The sequence below is a fragment of the Rhinolophus hipposideros genome, assembly GCF_964194185.1.
Source record: "Rhinolophus hipposideros genome assembly, chromosome: 4".
In the NCBI taxonomy this organism is placed as follows: domain Eukaryota; kingdom Metazoa; phylum Chordata; class Mammalia; order Chiroptera; family Rhinolophidae; genus Rhinolophus; species Rhinolophus hipposideros.
Genome location: NC_138050.1, coordinates 13297328 through 13314300, shown reverse-complemented (window position 1 = coordinate 13314300; position 16973 = coordinate 13297328). Strand labels below are relative to the sequence as shown.

General features: G+C 36.1%; 1 protein-coding gene across 1 annotated transcript in view; it reads left to right on the top strand.

Moving 5' to 3' along the window:
* LOC308496833 (spermatogenesis- and oogenesis-specific basic helix-loop-helix-containing protein 2-like) overlaps positions 1-16973 on the top strand; it is a 116172-nt gene that overhangs the window by 82471 nt on the left and 16728 nt on the right. The window contains exons 11-14 of the mRNA XM_081046639.1: positions 6065-6126; positions 6207-6311; positions 7861-7960; positions 9664-9774. Of these exons, the coding sequence (XP_080902765.1) occupies positions 6065-6126; positions 6207-6311; positions 7861-7960; positions 9664-9774 (378 nt within the window). The remainder of the gene's footprint in view (positions 1-6064; positions 6127-6206; positions 6312-7860; positions 7961-9663; positions 9775-16973) is intronic.

The window sequence follows — 16973 nt, the reverse complement described above, 5'->3', positions numbered from 1 at the left end:
AGCTTTCATGATGGTTCAGAGGCTAGAAATAGCTGTGAAATTCCCTTTCTCGTTCCCTCAGAACTGTTATGAGTTTATGATTTATGAATTATTTAAACCCTCGTACGGCATGTTTATATTTTTAGAGCTGTAGTTTTTCTTAGAGTAATTAGTCCTATAAACATTTATAAATGCCCCATTTATAAGGCATTTAAATCTTTACCTTTCCTAAAGCACTGACATTTAATGACTAAACCAAAATAAAAGGTCTTGGTTTAGCTTTTCTTCTGCTGTATTTTAGATTTTCCCTTATATCTTCGTTGTTTTGTAATATCTCAAAATCTGGATAGGTACAGGAAAATATGTGATTGACCTTACTCTCCTCTCTCTGCGTACTTGATGTGCCTTGCCAGTGAATGAGGAACTTACTATAGAGTACCACACTTATTAGGTTGGTGCAAAGTAATTGCGGTTTTTGCAGTTATTTTTAACCTTTTTAAGCTGCACTTTTGCACCAACCTAATATTTTAAGTATTAGCATACATGATCATAAATCTATATAAGATATATAGACTGCTATTGAAAATGAGAATGAAGTATAGCCTGGTAACTATAACATTAGGCTTATTTTAGAATAAAATGTAAGCAGCCTCCTTAAAAAGATTCTTAAATTTATTCTTAGAGAAAAACTATGTTTTCAGCTTGTAGCTAATCTTTGATCAATTTTAATCATGGCACTTTACAGACTAGCATTTTCAAGAGTTATGGTACAACTCAATTATAGGTTAACATTCCTAATAGTAGTCTCTAATTAGATTTCATTTCATGAATACATTTTTTTTTTTTGAGCCAGATGCACTCAAGCACTACCCAATTGTAAAATATTTTAAGATTGTCCTAAGATTCATATGGTTTGCTTCAGAATTCCAGGGATATTTGACTCTTGGCTTAGATCATTTCTCAGAATTGAGCCACCTGCAAAGAGCAGACACTTGATACTTCAGACTTTATCTTCCAAAGGCAGGTAGGGAAAATTGAAACATGTTTCAAACTCATCAACATTGTCTGGATCCTGTCTGAAGTTGCGATTTTCCATTCCATGAACTGTCTCTCCTGTTCTTAAACTTCTGTAATTCTCATGAGCTCAGAGCAGTTCAGCAATAGGAAAGGAATGCAAAATGTGGTTCCATCTGCTCAATCTGCAAAACAAGTTTGGCTCTGACTTCACTTTTCCCCATGTAATTTTACTTATTTGATTGGTTAACTTACTAGTTCACTAAGAAAATTCAATCTTGTGAGCCACAGGGATCTAACAAGTTGTTATGTCCCTGATTCCAAAATTTCCTGGACTTGACCATGCAACTCAGCAAATCTGATTAGCCAGTTTGCATGACCTAATCCCCTGAATACTTGGCAATATACACAATAACAACCAAACAGCTAAGTAGTTTTACTGAAAACATTAGTCTATAAATTATGGTGGGTATAAATAGGAACTGAGGACAAATCTAGATCTTTACAATTTCTAGCATCATGCTGTATGGTGACCCTGATTTAGGAGGTTCGCAGCAGGCACTCTTCTGAGGAACAGCATACGTAGTTGGGGCAGGGCTCACCCACCTTCACTTTGACCAGAATAAACTCTCAGAACTTGACCATATTTATTGCAGGTGCCTTATTAGAAGCAAAGTGAACTCACTGTTTTCAAATTTATAGTAAAACTCTCAATTCTCTTATTGAAAATGGTTATTTTAATTAATTAACGAACATTATTTGCTATAAGTCCCAAATAGGCCACACCAGGTTAGTTTGGCTGCATTGGGCCACAGACAGCATAATGGATAAGTGTATTCAAGAGGTCTGTAACCCCAAAATGACATTGGCTTTTGTACGTAGAAGTCCTTGAGGCTCTAAAGGGAGTTTAGCAATGTTCCCCAGCTTCATAGGGACTTATAAGACTCCTTTGATCATCTTATTACATGATAGATTTCAGAAGCCAGGACTTTCCTCAGGCTCTTTGGTCAGCAGAATGTGCAGCTTAGCTCAAAATACTTTTATATGATCTTCCCCTGCCCCCCTCCAGCTACCAGGGACCAGAGGTGGGGATGGGGGCAAGGCTGGGAATGGGTACTGCTGCAGTTTGAGCTTACGGCTGCCTCCAGTTCCGGAGGGTACTGGAGACAGGCATAGAAAGGGACACTTGAATATCAATATTCAGTTTTGTATGTGGAGCATAGTCTCAGGAACCATCATGGAATTTAAATAGTCTATTCTGTGAAACATGAGAAATATAAATTTTTAAAACCCAAGAGACTTCAGTTGAGAAAGGTACTCATAAGGTCTCAGAACCTTAAATTTGGTCTTGTTCTATGGAAGAAGAGGTATGAGCTGGGATGTTTCTCTTAAGGAACATTCATTCATTAGAAAAATGACTTTAAAAAAAGGTGTTTTTTTTTTTTTTTTTTTTTTTTTTTTTGTGAGGGGGAAGGGGGATGGTGATCCTGGAAACTAGAAACTCTATTGATTTGTAGAGAATGTGAATGAGCAGGTGAGCTTCAGGCCAGAGCATTATTGGATTCTGGGAACTTTTGATTGCAGGACTTCTGTACAGTGTTACAATTACGGTTTCACTGGCAAGGGAAGTGTTTGGGTTGGTATTGGTTCTGTGCTAATGACAAAAATCCAGGGATTCAATTCTGTCTGATGTAAAGCTTGAAATGTGAATGCCATTAAGGCATATATATCCATATATCCAAATCTAACCTGTTTTTGTGTCCATAAAATACATTTATAAAATAAAAAAAAATACAAGATTATTTCTAAAAGTAAAGAATCTGTTTTTAAAAATTCTTTAATTCTAGAGTATTTTAACTTATGATATATTAATTTTTGTGAATTTGAAAAGCATATTTTTATTTCAAAAGTTGGACTAAACTACCCAACAAGTTTCTTTCAGTGGTCTTACCTGTTTAGTCCATTTCCCCCTCCTACCTCTCTTTCCTCATCCATACCTTCATCGTACCCCGTGTTTTTTCATCACTTAAAAACTATATTTGCAGTGCTTACGTTGTGGCAAGCATAGTTCTTCTCATCCCATTCCCCCCGGGCTCTATGGCACCAGTATCCTAATGTGCCTTTCTTACCACATTCAGTCTGCTAGTCACATCCTAGCCTCCCTCCTAGCTTCCCTGTGTGGATGGTAGTACTTCTGCCTGAGCTTCTCATTTCCTCGTAGAAAGCACACATTTTTGCTTTTCTTCTCTTTCCGCCCAAACTCCTCAGGATTCATAGAATAGAATTACGTCTGAATAGACCTCAATTAGGTGAATTTTAGCAACATCCTACTTATTTGAAGCAATTAACTTAGCAAATATTATGAATTATTTATTTTTTAAAGAAAGTTCTTGGATATGCCTACTCTGGTCTACCATCAGCTCGCGCCTGGATAACTGCAGGGTGCTCTAAAATCCACCCTCTGCCCGCCACCCTCAGTCCATCCCACTGCAGGCAGAGTGGTCTTTCTAACATGCAAATATAATCATGTTACTCCCAAGCTTAATAGTTTCCCATTACCCATTATGATTAAATATTAAATATCAAATCTACTTTGACCTTTGGGCTACAGTAATCAGACTCCAGCCCTACTGGTCTCTGTGTCTCCATAAGATGCTCTGTGCTGGAGCCATCTTGGACTTCTTTCACTTTCTCCAACTCACCTGTTCTCTACACCCCAGGACCTGTGCACCTGCTGTTCCCTTTGCCCAGAATGTACTTTGCTGTCTGCTTCCTCCCTTCCCCCAACCCCTACCATTTAGGTGGCTTAAGTCCTGGCCAACGGCTGGGGCATTTCTGCCAGAAAGCCTCCCTGAGGCTGCAGGGTAGGTTGGTGCCCAGGTATGTGCTTCCATTGGACCCTGCAGCTTTTCCTTCACAGCACTGGGCACGTATTTGGCCACTTACTTAATTATCTACAGTGATTTGTTCAATGTCTGTCCTCTCCAAGAAACTGTTAACTCCGTGAGAGCAGGGACCATGTCTGTCTCTGTCTATTCAGTGTCCCCCAGAGCATAGCGCAGAGTCTGGCATGCAGTAGGTTCTCTATACTGTATAAATGACTGATATATAACTTACTCATAAATTACATTAGAACCAATTTATATATCTGAGTCATACATAGAGTAATGTATATTTACCTTCAAATGCATATAGAAGATAATCTAAAGATAGTATACAGTGGAGGTTTTCTGGGTCTTGTTTTAAGGAATAAATAATAACCATATATAACCACATACTAATAAATGATGCTTTACATATTTAAGAGCAGTTTGCTTTTCTGAAAGACAGTTTTAACTCTCCTCTTTAAAGTCAGGTTCACAGTAACAGTCTCCTTGGCAAATCATTTTCTTCTAGCTACTGTCAATGCTCTGTATCCATCAAATTATCAGAAATTCCTACTTACTGAACTCCTAAGTGTAATTAATAATGCCACAATTTAAGTTTTATTTTGGAAAATTTCAAGTGTATAAAAGTAGAAAGACTAGTATAATCGACACCCGTGTTCCCATAATGTACCTTTAATAGTTATCAACATATGGCCAGGCTTGTTTCATCTCTGCCCTCCCCCGCCTTCCTGTCTTTCCACCCCTGCTCACTGGTGGATTATTTTCAGCAAATCTAAGATACCATGTCGTTTCATCCAGAATATTTCAATAAGTACCCTCTAAGATAAGGAGTCTTAAAAAAAATAGCCACAATACCAATATCACACCTAAAAATTAATAACAATTCCTTAATGTCAAATATCCAAATGTTGAAATTTCTCGTTTTTCTTCTTTTTTAAACTGCGAGTTTCTACAAATCAGGATTTACTTTTTACTTCCTTTTTTTCTAATTTTTTATCTTGCTCTTTATATATGTTTTTAAAAAGGGTTATTTTTCTTATAGAATTCCCACACTCTGGATTTTGCTCATTTCACCCTCATAGCATTCTTTAAAATATTCCTCTTTTCCTTAAATGTCTTGTATACTGGTGGTTAGATCAAGAAGCTGGATAAGATTTAGGCTCATTTATTTTAAAGCAAGAAAAAAGAAGGTCCGTCTTAACATTCTACCTAATTCCTGAGCACTATGCTCGAAACTACAAGATCATAAAAGAAAATAAAAAGTCAGCAAAAGTGTCACAATCTAAAGGAGACCAAGGAGACATGATGACTAAAGGTAATGTGGTATCCTGGATGGGATCCTGGAATAGGAAAAAAAAAAGTACAATAAGTGAAAACTAAGAAAATCTGAATAAAGTGTGAATTTGAATTAATAACAGTGTATCAATATTGGCTCATAAATTGTGAAAAATATGCCATACTAATGTAAGATGGCAACAATACAGGAAATTGGGTTTAGGATACATGGAAACTCTATTATTTTCATATTTTTCCTGTAAATATAAAATTATTATAAAATTAAAGGTTTTTTTTCACAAAGTCATCTGTTCTCTCACTCACCCCTTCCCCGGTTGTAAAGAACAGACATCCGTGGTTGCCACAGACATGCATCATAAAAGGACTATTCTTATTAACAAAGTGAATTCCTGCTCAGAGAAGCCATGGGTTTGACTGAAGACTCAGAATTTGGGTTTCCTTGTCTATTAAACTGAAATAGAGAACCTTAAGCATCTCTTATAAATAAAGTGTTAAACAGAGTAAATATTAGTTTTAGCTAAGTATCTCTTTCCCGTGTATTTCTCAAGAAAATCTAATTGTACTATCCACCTGTGCCACACACGTCAGTATTCTCTTTATGCAATTGTATGAAATAAAAATACAATCCTTATAAGTTGTAAAAAAAAAAACAAAAACGGGGGGGGGTCCATCTTTACCCTCACTGCTTTGAGGGTATCCCACCGCAGGCAGAGTGGTCTTTCTAACATGCAAAGACTTGTACTAAATTTCTATATTAATGCCGTCATTTTAGATTCTAAAGAAATAAAGAAAAATCACTCGAGTTTAATTCCTAATAAGCTAAACTATTGAATACCAATTTTTTGAATGACAATTTTGCTTTACTTTAACATTGTTTTCTCTCTCAGATTTGGCAAGAAGAAAAATACACATTTGCTGTTTGTTTTTATAATCCCTGAAAATTTTAAAGGTATGTGCTATTGCATATATTACTTGTTTTTTTCCTCCAAATAGAAACCATAGGTCAATATTTAATACAAAGATGCTTAGGTTGTATTTCAGGGCACGGAGCTGATATTACTTTAACTGAACCACTGACAGTGGAGAAACTGAGTATTGTGGTAAAATACTGGAAAACATATTTCTCAAATACCGGTGAGTGAAAAACCAATTTCCAAAAGTTTGAAAAATTCTGATTAAAATACTACAAAAACTGTATTTATACCTTTTAAAATTGGATTTCCACTTAAGCCTTTTATTTGCAAAGGATTAACGGTTGCTGTGTGTACTGTAGAGAACAAGTAATCCTTATTAATCACAGTCTGAGGAAAACAAGTGTGAAGAAAGGGAAGCTTGTTCTCTACCTGGGAAGAAAAAATTTATGTCTTATGGGGATTAAAATGTGTTATACAAGAACCAGTATAGTGTTATAGTAGACGTAGGGGTTATTTTCTGATAGTGAGATTGTTACTTTGTTTTTGGTAGCCTAATGACTGCCATCATGTCTTAGTCATCAAAGTGGAATTAATTATGCTGTGTCCTTGTATGATTATCTAAAAGCCAGGGCCACTGACCTTGACCCTGTCATACTTTGTGCTTTGCAGAACACATGCTTATAAATTATTTTACTTCTTTAAGTTAATAGAGTGGTTATCCTTTCTTTTTTACATCTTTTAGACATAGATAATGTCTGTGCTTCAATTAGACCTAACATGTCTAAACTCTTCACCTCTTCTGTATTATGTGTATTGCCAACATCTAAACACTTAAGCTAATTAAATTAGCTTTAATTTGTCTTGTGAAAGGACAGGCTCCAATTTCTGAAATTAAATTCTATTGGAATCATTGTCGGTCAATGACTATGGTTTTTCTAGGCCCGGATTAGTAGCTAGGAAATACTTTAAAAATAAGGTGATATTTTTCTGAAAATGGGCCTGAACGACACCTTCAGGATTATCCTGTGTAAGCTCACACTTCAGATGATACAGGATTCAGTACACCCCTCCTTTTTTTATGTTCTTTTTTAATATGGAGGAAAGGTTGGTAAGTCCGTTTTGTAACATTCCATTGGCTCCCAGCCCCTGCAGTTTCAGAGTTCTTCCGGGAATGGCTCACTGTGGTGACCAAGTTCTTTCTGCAAACTCTTCTTATTCGAGTCTCAGTAGAAATAGAGCAGCTGCTCATCACCACCTGTCTAGCACCCTTCCTATTGGTCATAATGACGTCTGTTTCCAGTCGTCTCATCTTTGCTCCGAGGATGAGCAGCTGCAAGAAAACAAAGCTACACTCCCCAAACCAAAACATCTTCAATAAAACCATCAGATGCCATATTTTGACAATGCAGCTGTTTACTGAAGACTCATACATATTTTCTGCCTCATACTATTTATCTATAAATAAGAACTTAGGTAAACTTAGTTGCATGTGGTTTAAGCAAACCAGTCACTAAGTTTCCAGAATCCAGTTGATAGAGGATGTCCTGGGGTTAACAGTATGTAGTCTTTTAATTTTGCTTTCTAACCTGGGTGGCTTCATGCTTCACAGGCTGAAATCTGTAAATTGTTTTCTATTTTCAGGATACTGCTTTGTAAAATCTATCGAATCAAATGTGACAACTGCTGTTGATTAGGGTGTGTATGTGTGATGAACATCAACAGCACCACTGATTTTTGAATTAAAATTGTCCCCCTTTTAAAACTTTCAGTTAGGAATGAAAATTCTATGAAGCCTGAGCAATCTGGATTGCCCCTGCAGAAAACCAGCAGTGAACACCTGGGATATTTTTCTACTGATCTATTTGCTTGGTTAGTTTTTGTTTGTTTGTTTATTATTTTTTTTTTTTTTACTTTTTCAAAAGAGCGATTTTTACTGTGTACATTTCATTAAGAGATTTATGGAGAACTTAATGATTGTGGAACACTAGCTCAAGTGCTGGGGGTGATGTAAAAGACAGAAGAGGCTGTTTTCTGGAAGAGGGATGCAACTTTTCCTGTGTTTCAGAATCCTGAGCTGGGAGAGGGGTACACATTACAAAGTACTGAGTGCAATATAAGGAAGCACTTCATGACAATCATAGTTGTCCACAGGGAGCAGGTGAATTGTAAGGTAGTAAGTTCCCTGTCACTGGAAGTGTTAAAGTAGAGTCTGGATTATCACTAATCATAGTTAAATGATAGAAGTGGTGTTCAAACCTTCTTAACACAGTAGACTCTTCAAACAAAAATTTTACGCACACTCCAATATTTCAACAGGTAAGAACAGCTTTGGCTATTACCCACCTACCACTATTATTCTCCCTGATCTTTTTTGAACTCATTAACCTATCCCCCCAATTATTGAAAATAACCCTTAAAAAGTTCTCTCTCTCCATCTGTGTTTCTCTATATCAGAGATAGCATTCAAACCTGCATTGGATAGGCAGTTGAACTGGAGGTCAGACTCTTCTAATGCTAGCATTGTGTGCTTATAGAAACTGAGTTTTCGTGAATTTCTTTCCTTCACTTTAAACTGACTTCCAAGGAGGTTTCGAATAGAGCATAAGGCTACAAACAATAGACATAACTACTGAGGACATGGGTGGTGATCGTGGAAATTGTGAGTCAGTCACTCTTGGAATTTGTAGTATGTGACCGTCTACTATTTGTAGAAATGCGACCGTCTACTATTTTAAACAAGGAGGAAACTTGGCAACCAATAAGTGGGGTTAAACCAAAGATGCACTCACTTAAGCAGTGCAGAGATAGCACCAGCTTTCTTGATTTTATTTAATGTTTTAATCTCAAAGAGATTTACTGTGTTCAACCTTAACTGGAATATGAGGTTGGGAAAGGTTTTTGGAAGGCTTTGTGATATTTTTGTATTACTTGTAACTGCTTTTTGAGCCCCACTCATCTCGAATCTTGTTTTTCCTCAGAATCCTAGCACTAAAAAGTGAACTTTCAAAGCAAGTTATGTCCCTTGGGATAAAAAGAAATTAGTTTGTAAGTTTCTTAGGGAAATTTTAAAAAATTCAATCAAATCAGTCAATCAAAATGCCTGGAAAAGTTTTAGAAGAATTGTAGAGCTAGAAAATGTCCGTTAATTGACAGATTTTGATATGGAAGTAACCTACCCTTTGCTGATCAACTTGGCATAGTATACTTGGGCCCTTTTATCCTTTGTTCTTTTTTCCTGTAATGCACCTTTGGATAAGTTGTATGATTTGGGATAGCTGTAATCAGTGAGGTTGGATTATTTTAAGCCTGCTTGTGTCTGTTTATCAGTATATTTTAGAATTTTGATCAGTCATTGAATTTATGATGATCTTGACAATAAATTCTTTTGAAATTTTGAAATAAAATATTCTGCACCAAACATGTAAGGTAAAGTGATTTGATATTTACTGCATCTTTGTATGAAGCGAGAGACTTAGAGAAGCACACCTTGACTAATGTACTGGTGCTTATTGTTTAATATTGCCTGACAATTTTCCTCTTAAATGTATAGTATGATTTTCTCTTGTTTCTAGCTCTGACTCTCTAAGAAATGACATTGGGCTTCAATTAAACACTCCGTTGTCTGATTTTGGGAAAAGCAAGAAGATTTCCCTTCTTCATTCAAGCAAAGAAAAGCTGAGAAGGTGAATACAGCTCTTTTTAGCATTATGTGTTGGTAGGAAGAATTTGCTTTCATGCATTTCGTAATTTTTTGTAATAGTGTTAAAAGTCTGTGTGAAACTGGTATATCTGGCAGCTAAATACATGCCACTCATTCAGTCACTTAGTCACTCAATAGGTAGCTGTGAGTATCTACTGTGTACCAGAATATGATTGGAGAGACCTGCGATAAAAAATAAATCCTCACCTTCAAGGGGTCTTAGTCTGGTGCTCAGACAGACTTCTAAAGAAGCAACTATTAAATAGAAATCTGTGTTTTAATACATGTCACGATAGAGAGGAACATACAGCACATTAGAAACGTTACCTACAATAGAATGAAGGGGCAGGGACGGCTTTCTTGAGAAGGTGAAAGAGAAATTGAGTTTGAAACCAAAAGTTACTATTAATTTGGTTTAGAAATCAGAGAGGGATGTTTTACATGGTGGGAGTAGCAAGTACAGAGGCTGGCATTATGAGAAAGTATGGTGAATTTATAGAACTGGAAGTATTTTCACATGGTTGGCTATGATGGCACAAGTGGAAGGAGGCAAGAGATAAGAAGTAGTAGGTAAGGACTGGTTGTGTCATGTTAAGAAATTTGAAGTTAACCCAAACTGCTGGGGAGGCACTAAAGGATTTTAGCAAAGGAGTGATATAAGATTTATACCTTAGAATGAACACTCTAGGAGAACATTAGAAAGTGAGTTGAATCTGGAAGCCAGAAGAGTCTGTAGTAAGAAAAGATGAAATCTTGAACTGTGGTGTTAGAAATGGGATAGGAAGGAAGAAGCCAGTTTTATGTGTATTAAGTAGGTAGAATCAGTATGAGCATGGCTGAAGGAGGAGTCAAGTGTAACTTTCAAGTATCACCTGAATAGGAAGTCCAGTGGAATGGCAGTCTGGCAGTGGAGGTAATTTTTGCTCTTGTTGAGTTTGAATACCTCCTGATTTAAATGGAGCTAGCTGTCCAGTAGGGAGTTGGCCCTTAGGTTCTAGAGAAGGATTTGGGCTGGAAATATAGACTCAGAGCCATCAGGATGCAGCATCTGTTTGAAGCATGGATGTAGGATGGATACGATGACTTTGAAAAGCATGGAGGGAAGAGACAAGTGGAGAAGAGAACCTTGGGGAAAATCTCAATATTTAAGGCCTAGGCAGCTGAGAAGAGATCAGGGGAAAAAGTTACTAGGAAGATAAGAAAAGCAAGAGGGAGTGGTGTTGAGGAGACCACGGGAGAAGAGAGTCTGGGGTTATCATGTGACACAGAAGTCAAGTAAGGTAAGAGCCGATAAAGTGGGCAAAACCTAAATGTCATCGATCTTGGCAAAAATAATTTTATTGGCATGGTTAGGGAAGAGACACCATTACAGAAAGATGGAGAATGAAATGTGGGTGCATAGATGAAAGAAAGATAAAGGGTATTTAAGGTAAAATGAGAAATTTTGATAAGGCTGGGCCAGACTTGAATATGTTTATATTTGTATTCCAAAGAAAATAGCTAGAAGAGAGAGAGATCTTGAAGATATTCCTGTTCTGGTTATCTGTAGTTGTGTTAAAAAAAAAAAAAAAAAAAAAAAAAGAAAGAAAGGAAAGAAGGAAGGAAGGAAGGAAGGAAGGAAAGAAGGAAGGAAGGAAGGAAAGAAAGAAAGAAAAACTGAAATTTGTTGGCTTGAGATGTGGTTTTATGGGTTAACAGTTTGAACAGAGCTCAGCTAGGCAGTTCTCCTGCCTACATGACATTAACTGGGGTCGCTTGTTAGTATTTAATCAGCTGGTGGTTGGTCTAGTCAGGAAGGTCCAAGTCATGACGAGTGCCCTCAACTGAGGCTTCCCCAGCATGGTAGTCTCAGGGTTACCCACTTCCTATGTGGCAGCCCAGGGCTCCTAGAGGAAGTGTTCCAAGACTCAGGAAAAGGAAGCTGCCCATCTCTCTCTGAAGGCCTGGGACTGGAAACTGGACCAGGACGACTTCTGCCATATTCTATTGGTTAAAACAGTCACAGAGCTCAGCCAGATCTAAGGGAAGGGTGCATAGATCCCACCCCTCAGTAAGAGGAATGTCAAAGAATTTTAATCCCCTATAGCTGATAAGGGGATTGTGGATGGATTTAGCATCCCTGAGGAGTCAACCTTTTCTACTGAAAATGGAGGGAAGGAGCCAAGAGGAAGTGTAGGTAAAGATGAGTCTTTTGATGGGGGCCAAATAGGGGGAAGGAGCTGAGCAAGTTCTGCCAAATGGCTTCCATTATCTGTTGAAGATGAGTGGGAAGATGGTGGGGTTTGGGGCTTGATAAAATGGGCCAATGGATGGGAGAGTCTAGTCCAAACCCTTCACTCACATGTCCGCTGCCTTGGCCAAGTAAAAACTTAGGGCCTGCTGGCCAGTGCTTCCCTATAGAGTTCACTGATCTGCAGTGAAATGAGAAAAGTACAGTGTGATGTGTATTTTTAAAGCTATATATTGCATAATTTATATTCTCAGATTGTGTTTGCCATACTTCTTTTGGTGCTAAAACTGTGGTAATATTAGTAAATGATGACCACAAAATGATATTGGGAGATGGTACCTTTCTTTCATTGTTTTTCATGTCCAGATCTAATGTTGGCAATGCTTTCTGGGTCCCCCAAAGTTCTGCGTTTCATTTTTAAATTTTGATGGTTGATGAAAACTAACATTGGAGAACGACTCATCTAGTAGACTAAAATTACACTTTGGGGGGGGTGTCCATTTTTGTGGCTTTATTTAAAGGACTAAAAATCTTTGTTTCCCAAAAATAAAAGCTGTAACAAGGACCCTCTCTGTTTCCCTGTAGAGATTTTCTTGAGAAGTACCAGCAAGTACACAATCCATCATAAATAATATTTTGCCTTTTCCTCCTAACCCTTCTGATTATGCCCATGAATCTTCAAATAGATGCTTCTAGTCTATTTCCTTTCTTTCTCCTCCTCCCAATCAGCTGTTTTATATATGGTTTTGTCTTTTTTGTTGTGTTTTGCTTTGTTTTGTTGTAAAGCAACATAGGGTAACTTGATGTTTGCTAATGTGAAGGAGATAATGGTCCCAGCCGATGGTTGTGAATATTTGCATTTGGGAATTTCTTTTTAAAATACCTCTGTTTTCTTTATCAGAACAGATTAATAAAAATTAGCTACATAATGTAATATTCTTGGTGAAATCCCTTTCATCACTCATGTTTTAGAAACATAAATATGTATGTCTTTATCTTGGTAAGGTGCATGTTTTTCAAAGTGATGCCATCATTTTATGTGTCCATGAGTCCAAATAATGGTGGTTTAGTCATTTTCAGGATGTCTACTCACTTGAAAAGAAGTGAAAGTAAGTTTTCCGTAGTAGAAACTATGACAAATGAAAGTTTTTCCAGGACTGGTCAAGTCTTAGATATTCAAGGAAGGTGGAACAGGACGTTTTCAAAGGGTCCCAACATATCTGACTGAGAGACCGCGCGCTGTGAGTTCTTGTTTGCTTGAGACACATTTGTCAAGAGCAGAGGCCCAAGGACGTGGTTTGGACCAAGACTTCTGGTTTCAGATCTCTTTCAAGCCTCTTACAATCACTGTCACCTGGGAACGAATGAAACCAGGTTGGTTCTTTCCTGTTATGTGGATTGGGTCATAACCGATCTGGCTTCTGTGCTAAATTACAAAGACAAAACGCACCCTGACCTGTTGCTTACTGCTGCCCCATACACCATGGGCAAAGGAAAATACAGGACCACATGGGGCCTCTGCAGCCTGTTTTCCTGCTCCTGAGCCAACGCTAACGTCCTTCCAAAAGTTTCACTAAGTAGTTCCTCCTCCTTGTTCTTTTCTTCTAATTTTTTGTTTCTTTTTTAAAACATTGTAGCATAATTAATACACAATGAAATCTTAAGCATATGGTTTTTCTTTAATTTCCTTTGGTTAAGTGTTCATTTTTTGTCTATCTTCTTATTGGGTTTTTCTATCTAGGTTTTTTTCTCCTATTGATTTTTAGAAATTCATTAGATATTCTGGATATTAGCCCTTTGCCAAATATTTATATTGCAAATATCTTCTCTCAGACTGTGTGCTGACATACACATATTTTTAGCTAATACATAAGAATTGGATGAAATTCTGCTCTTAGAGGTTACTCTGACTTATGCCCAAAAGGATGACACTTCACTCATGTATTTGCTCTATGGCCACTGAAGGACACAGGTCACGTACTCCCCAGCCCTGCCCGAGCCTCAAGTTCCTAACCTTGATGTTAGAGCCAGAAAGATTCCAGAAGCAATGAAGAAGGCTAGATCCATACTGTTTACTAATACCCTTCAGAGTCTCAGCAATATTAGGGAATTTAGGATAGTTACATTTACTAGATAGCAGAAGAGCAAATTGTGAGAGATAAGTTGTATGTGTTTGGTGAGTTTTGAAGAGATGGTTTGTTACAAGAAGAGGGGTACATTACATTACTCAGGGCTTCCCCATGTAGCTGGCATGAGGTGCCCCTCCTGTTGGGAACTGTGAGTAACCATGTTTTTAATGGCATTCATTTCCTGATCTGTTGGTCTCACCATATTTGAATAATAATACGACGTACATTTTAAACCACCTTGTACTCTTTCCTGGTCTATCCTTTCCCATTCCCCAGAAGCAGCCACTGTTCTGACTTCCATCACCATACTTTTGCTAGTTCTAGAACTTTGTATAAATGGAATCATCAATATATACACTTATGTCTAGCTTCTTTCACATAGCAAATGTTTTGAGATTCATTAATGTTGTTATGTATCAAGCGTTTGTTCCTTTTTATTGTTGAGGAGTATTCCATTGTGTAAACAGACCCCATTGTATGTGGTTAATCATTCTCTGGGTCTTGTTTATTAAGAAGAAGCTGCTGTTAACATTCTTTTATGTATGTTTTGTGAATCTAAATTTCCATGTCTCTCGAGTACATATCTAGAAATTGAATTGCATATCATAGGATGGATGGATGTTTCTCTTTTTAGGAGACTTCCAAGCAGATTTCCAAGACAGTAGCACCATTTATACTCCCACCAGCAATATATGAGAGTGCCAGTTGCTCCATATCCTTAACAGTGTTTGGTATTGTTTGCCTTTTTCATCTTAGTCATTCTAGTGGTCGTGGAGTGTAATCTAATTGTGATTTTAAATTCGAATTTTCCTGATGACACCTTCTCATGTGCTTTTGGCCATTTGTGTATCTTCTTTTATGAACAGTCTATTCAGATCGTGTGCTCATTAAAAAAATACTTGGTTGCTTGTGTGTTTATTATTGAGTTCTATGAGCCCTTTAATTTTCTGGATTCAAATCCTTTGTCACATTTATGTGTTGAAATATTTTATTCCAGAAAAGAAAATTGTCCTTTTGATTTAAAAGGCTTCAGATTATTTTTGTATTAAGTATATTAAATTGGCATACAATATTACATTAGTTTCACATGTATAACAGTGATTCGACATTTATATATCTTACATTGTGGCTCACTATTTATTTTTGTAACAGTGTCTTTTGAACAAAAGTTTTGTGGTTTTTTTAAAATTTTGATGAAATTCAATTTATCAGTATTTAAAAATATGTATCATGCTTTCCCTATCCTGTTACAGTTGCCTACCATCAAGTTGTGATATGTCCCTGTCTTGTCAACAAGAAGCTTTATAGTTCTAGCCTTTATGATTATTTTAATCATCATATATAAATATAAATATATACATATATATATACATATATGTGTGTGTATATATATATATATGTATATATATATATATAATGAAGTAAGTGTTGAGGTTTTTTTTTTTCTTTTTCAGATGGATAGTTTCAAGATTTTGTTGAGAAAACTTTCTATTCTGCAGTGAATAATTGCTGTGGTACTTTCATAAAAATCAATTACCATATAATTATCAGTTTATTTCTGGATTCCCTGTTCTACTCCACTGAACTATGTATCTATTCTACTCTGATATTATGCTGTTATTATTGCTGCAGGTTTACAATAGGTTGTGAAATAAGATAAAGTCTGATATGTTCTTCATTTTCAAATTGTCTAGGCTATTAAAGGTACTTTAACTTTTCAAGTAAATTTTAAAATAAGCTTGTTGATTTCTTTTTTAAAAATCATGCTAGGATATTGATTAGGATTGTTGTAAATCTATAGATCTAGTTTGTGGGAAAATTAATATTGAACAATATTGATTCTTCCTATTCGTCTCTCCATTTTTTAAAGGTCTTCTTTAATTTATTTCAGCAATGTTTTGTAGTTTAAGATACTTTAGCTGCATCTCATAAATTTTGATATATTTTCACTATCGTTCACTTCAAAATATTTTTCTTATATCCCTTGGGATTTTTCTTTGACCAATGATTATTGAGAAGCGTGTAATGAACATTTGGAAATTTTCCAGTTATTAGCTTATAATTTAATTACAGTTGTCAACTGACAAAATATTCTGTAAGGTTTATTTTATTTTATTTTTTATGTTTTCTGAGACTTGTTTTATAGCCCAAAGTATGGTCTCCCTTGATGAATATTTTATATGTACTTGAAAGAATGTATATACTGTTTGGGGGTATAGTGTTCTATAAATATTAATTAGGTAGAATTGGTTGGTAGTGTTTTTCATATATTCTGTATCCTTATTGATTTTTTGAATGTTAAAATCTTCAGTGATTAACCATAAATTGGTCTTTTTTGCAATTTATTTCTGTCGATTTTTGCTTCATGAATTTTGAAACTCTGTTGTGAGGAGCCTGTCTTCTTAATGAATTGAGCATTTATCATTGTGTAATGATAAATGCTAATTTACCTATGCTAATGCTTTCTGTCTTAAAATATACTTTGATATTAATGTATCTTTCCTGTGATTAATCTTTGCATAGTTTTCTTGTAACCTAATATGTGTTTACATTTAAAAGTATCTTATATAAATAGCGTATAGGTTAGTCTTATTTTTATTTGCATATACTAACGATATCTGCTGTTCAATTGGAGTGTTTAGTCTATTTACATATAATTACTGTTAAGTTTGATTTTAGGTCCATGATTTTGTTTTCATTTAGTCTAATCTATTGTCTTTTTACTTTTTCTCTCATCGTCTGCCTTCTTTTGGATTAATCAAGTATGTTTTAGCGTTTCTTTTTATCTCCTCTATTGGCTTTTTAGCTCGAACTGTTTTTTTA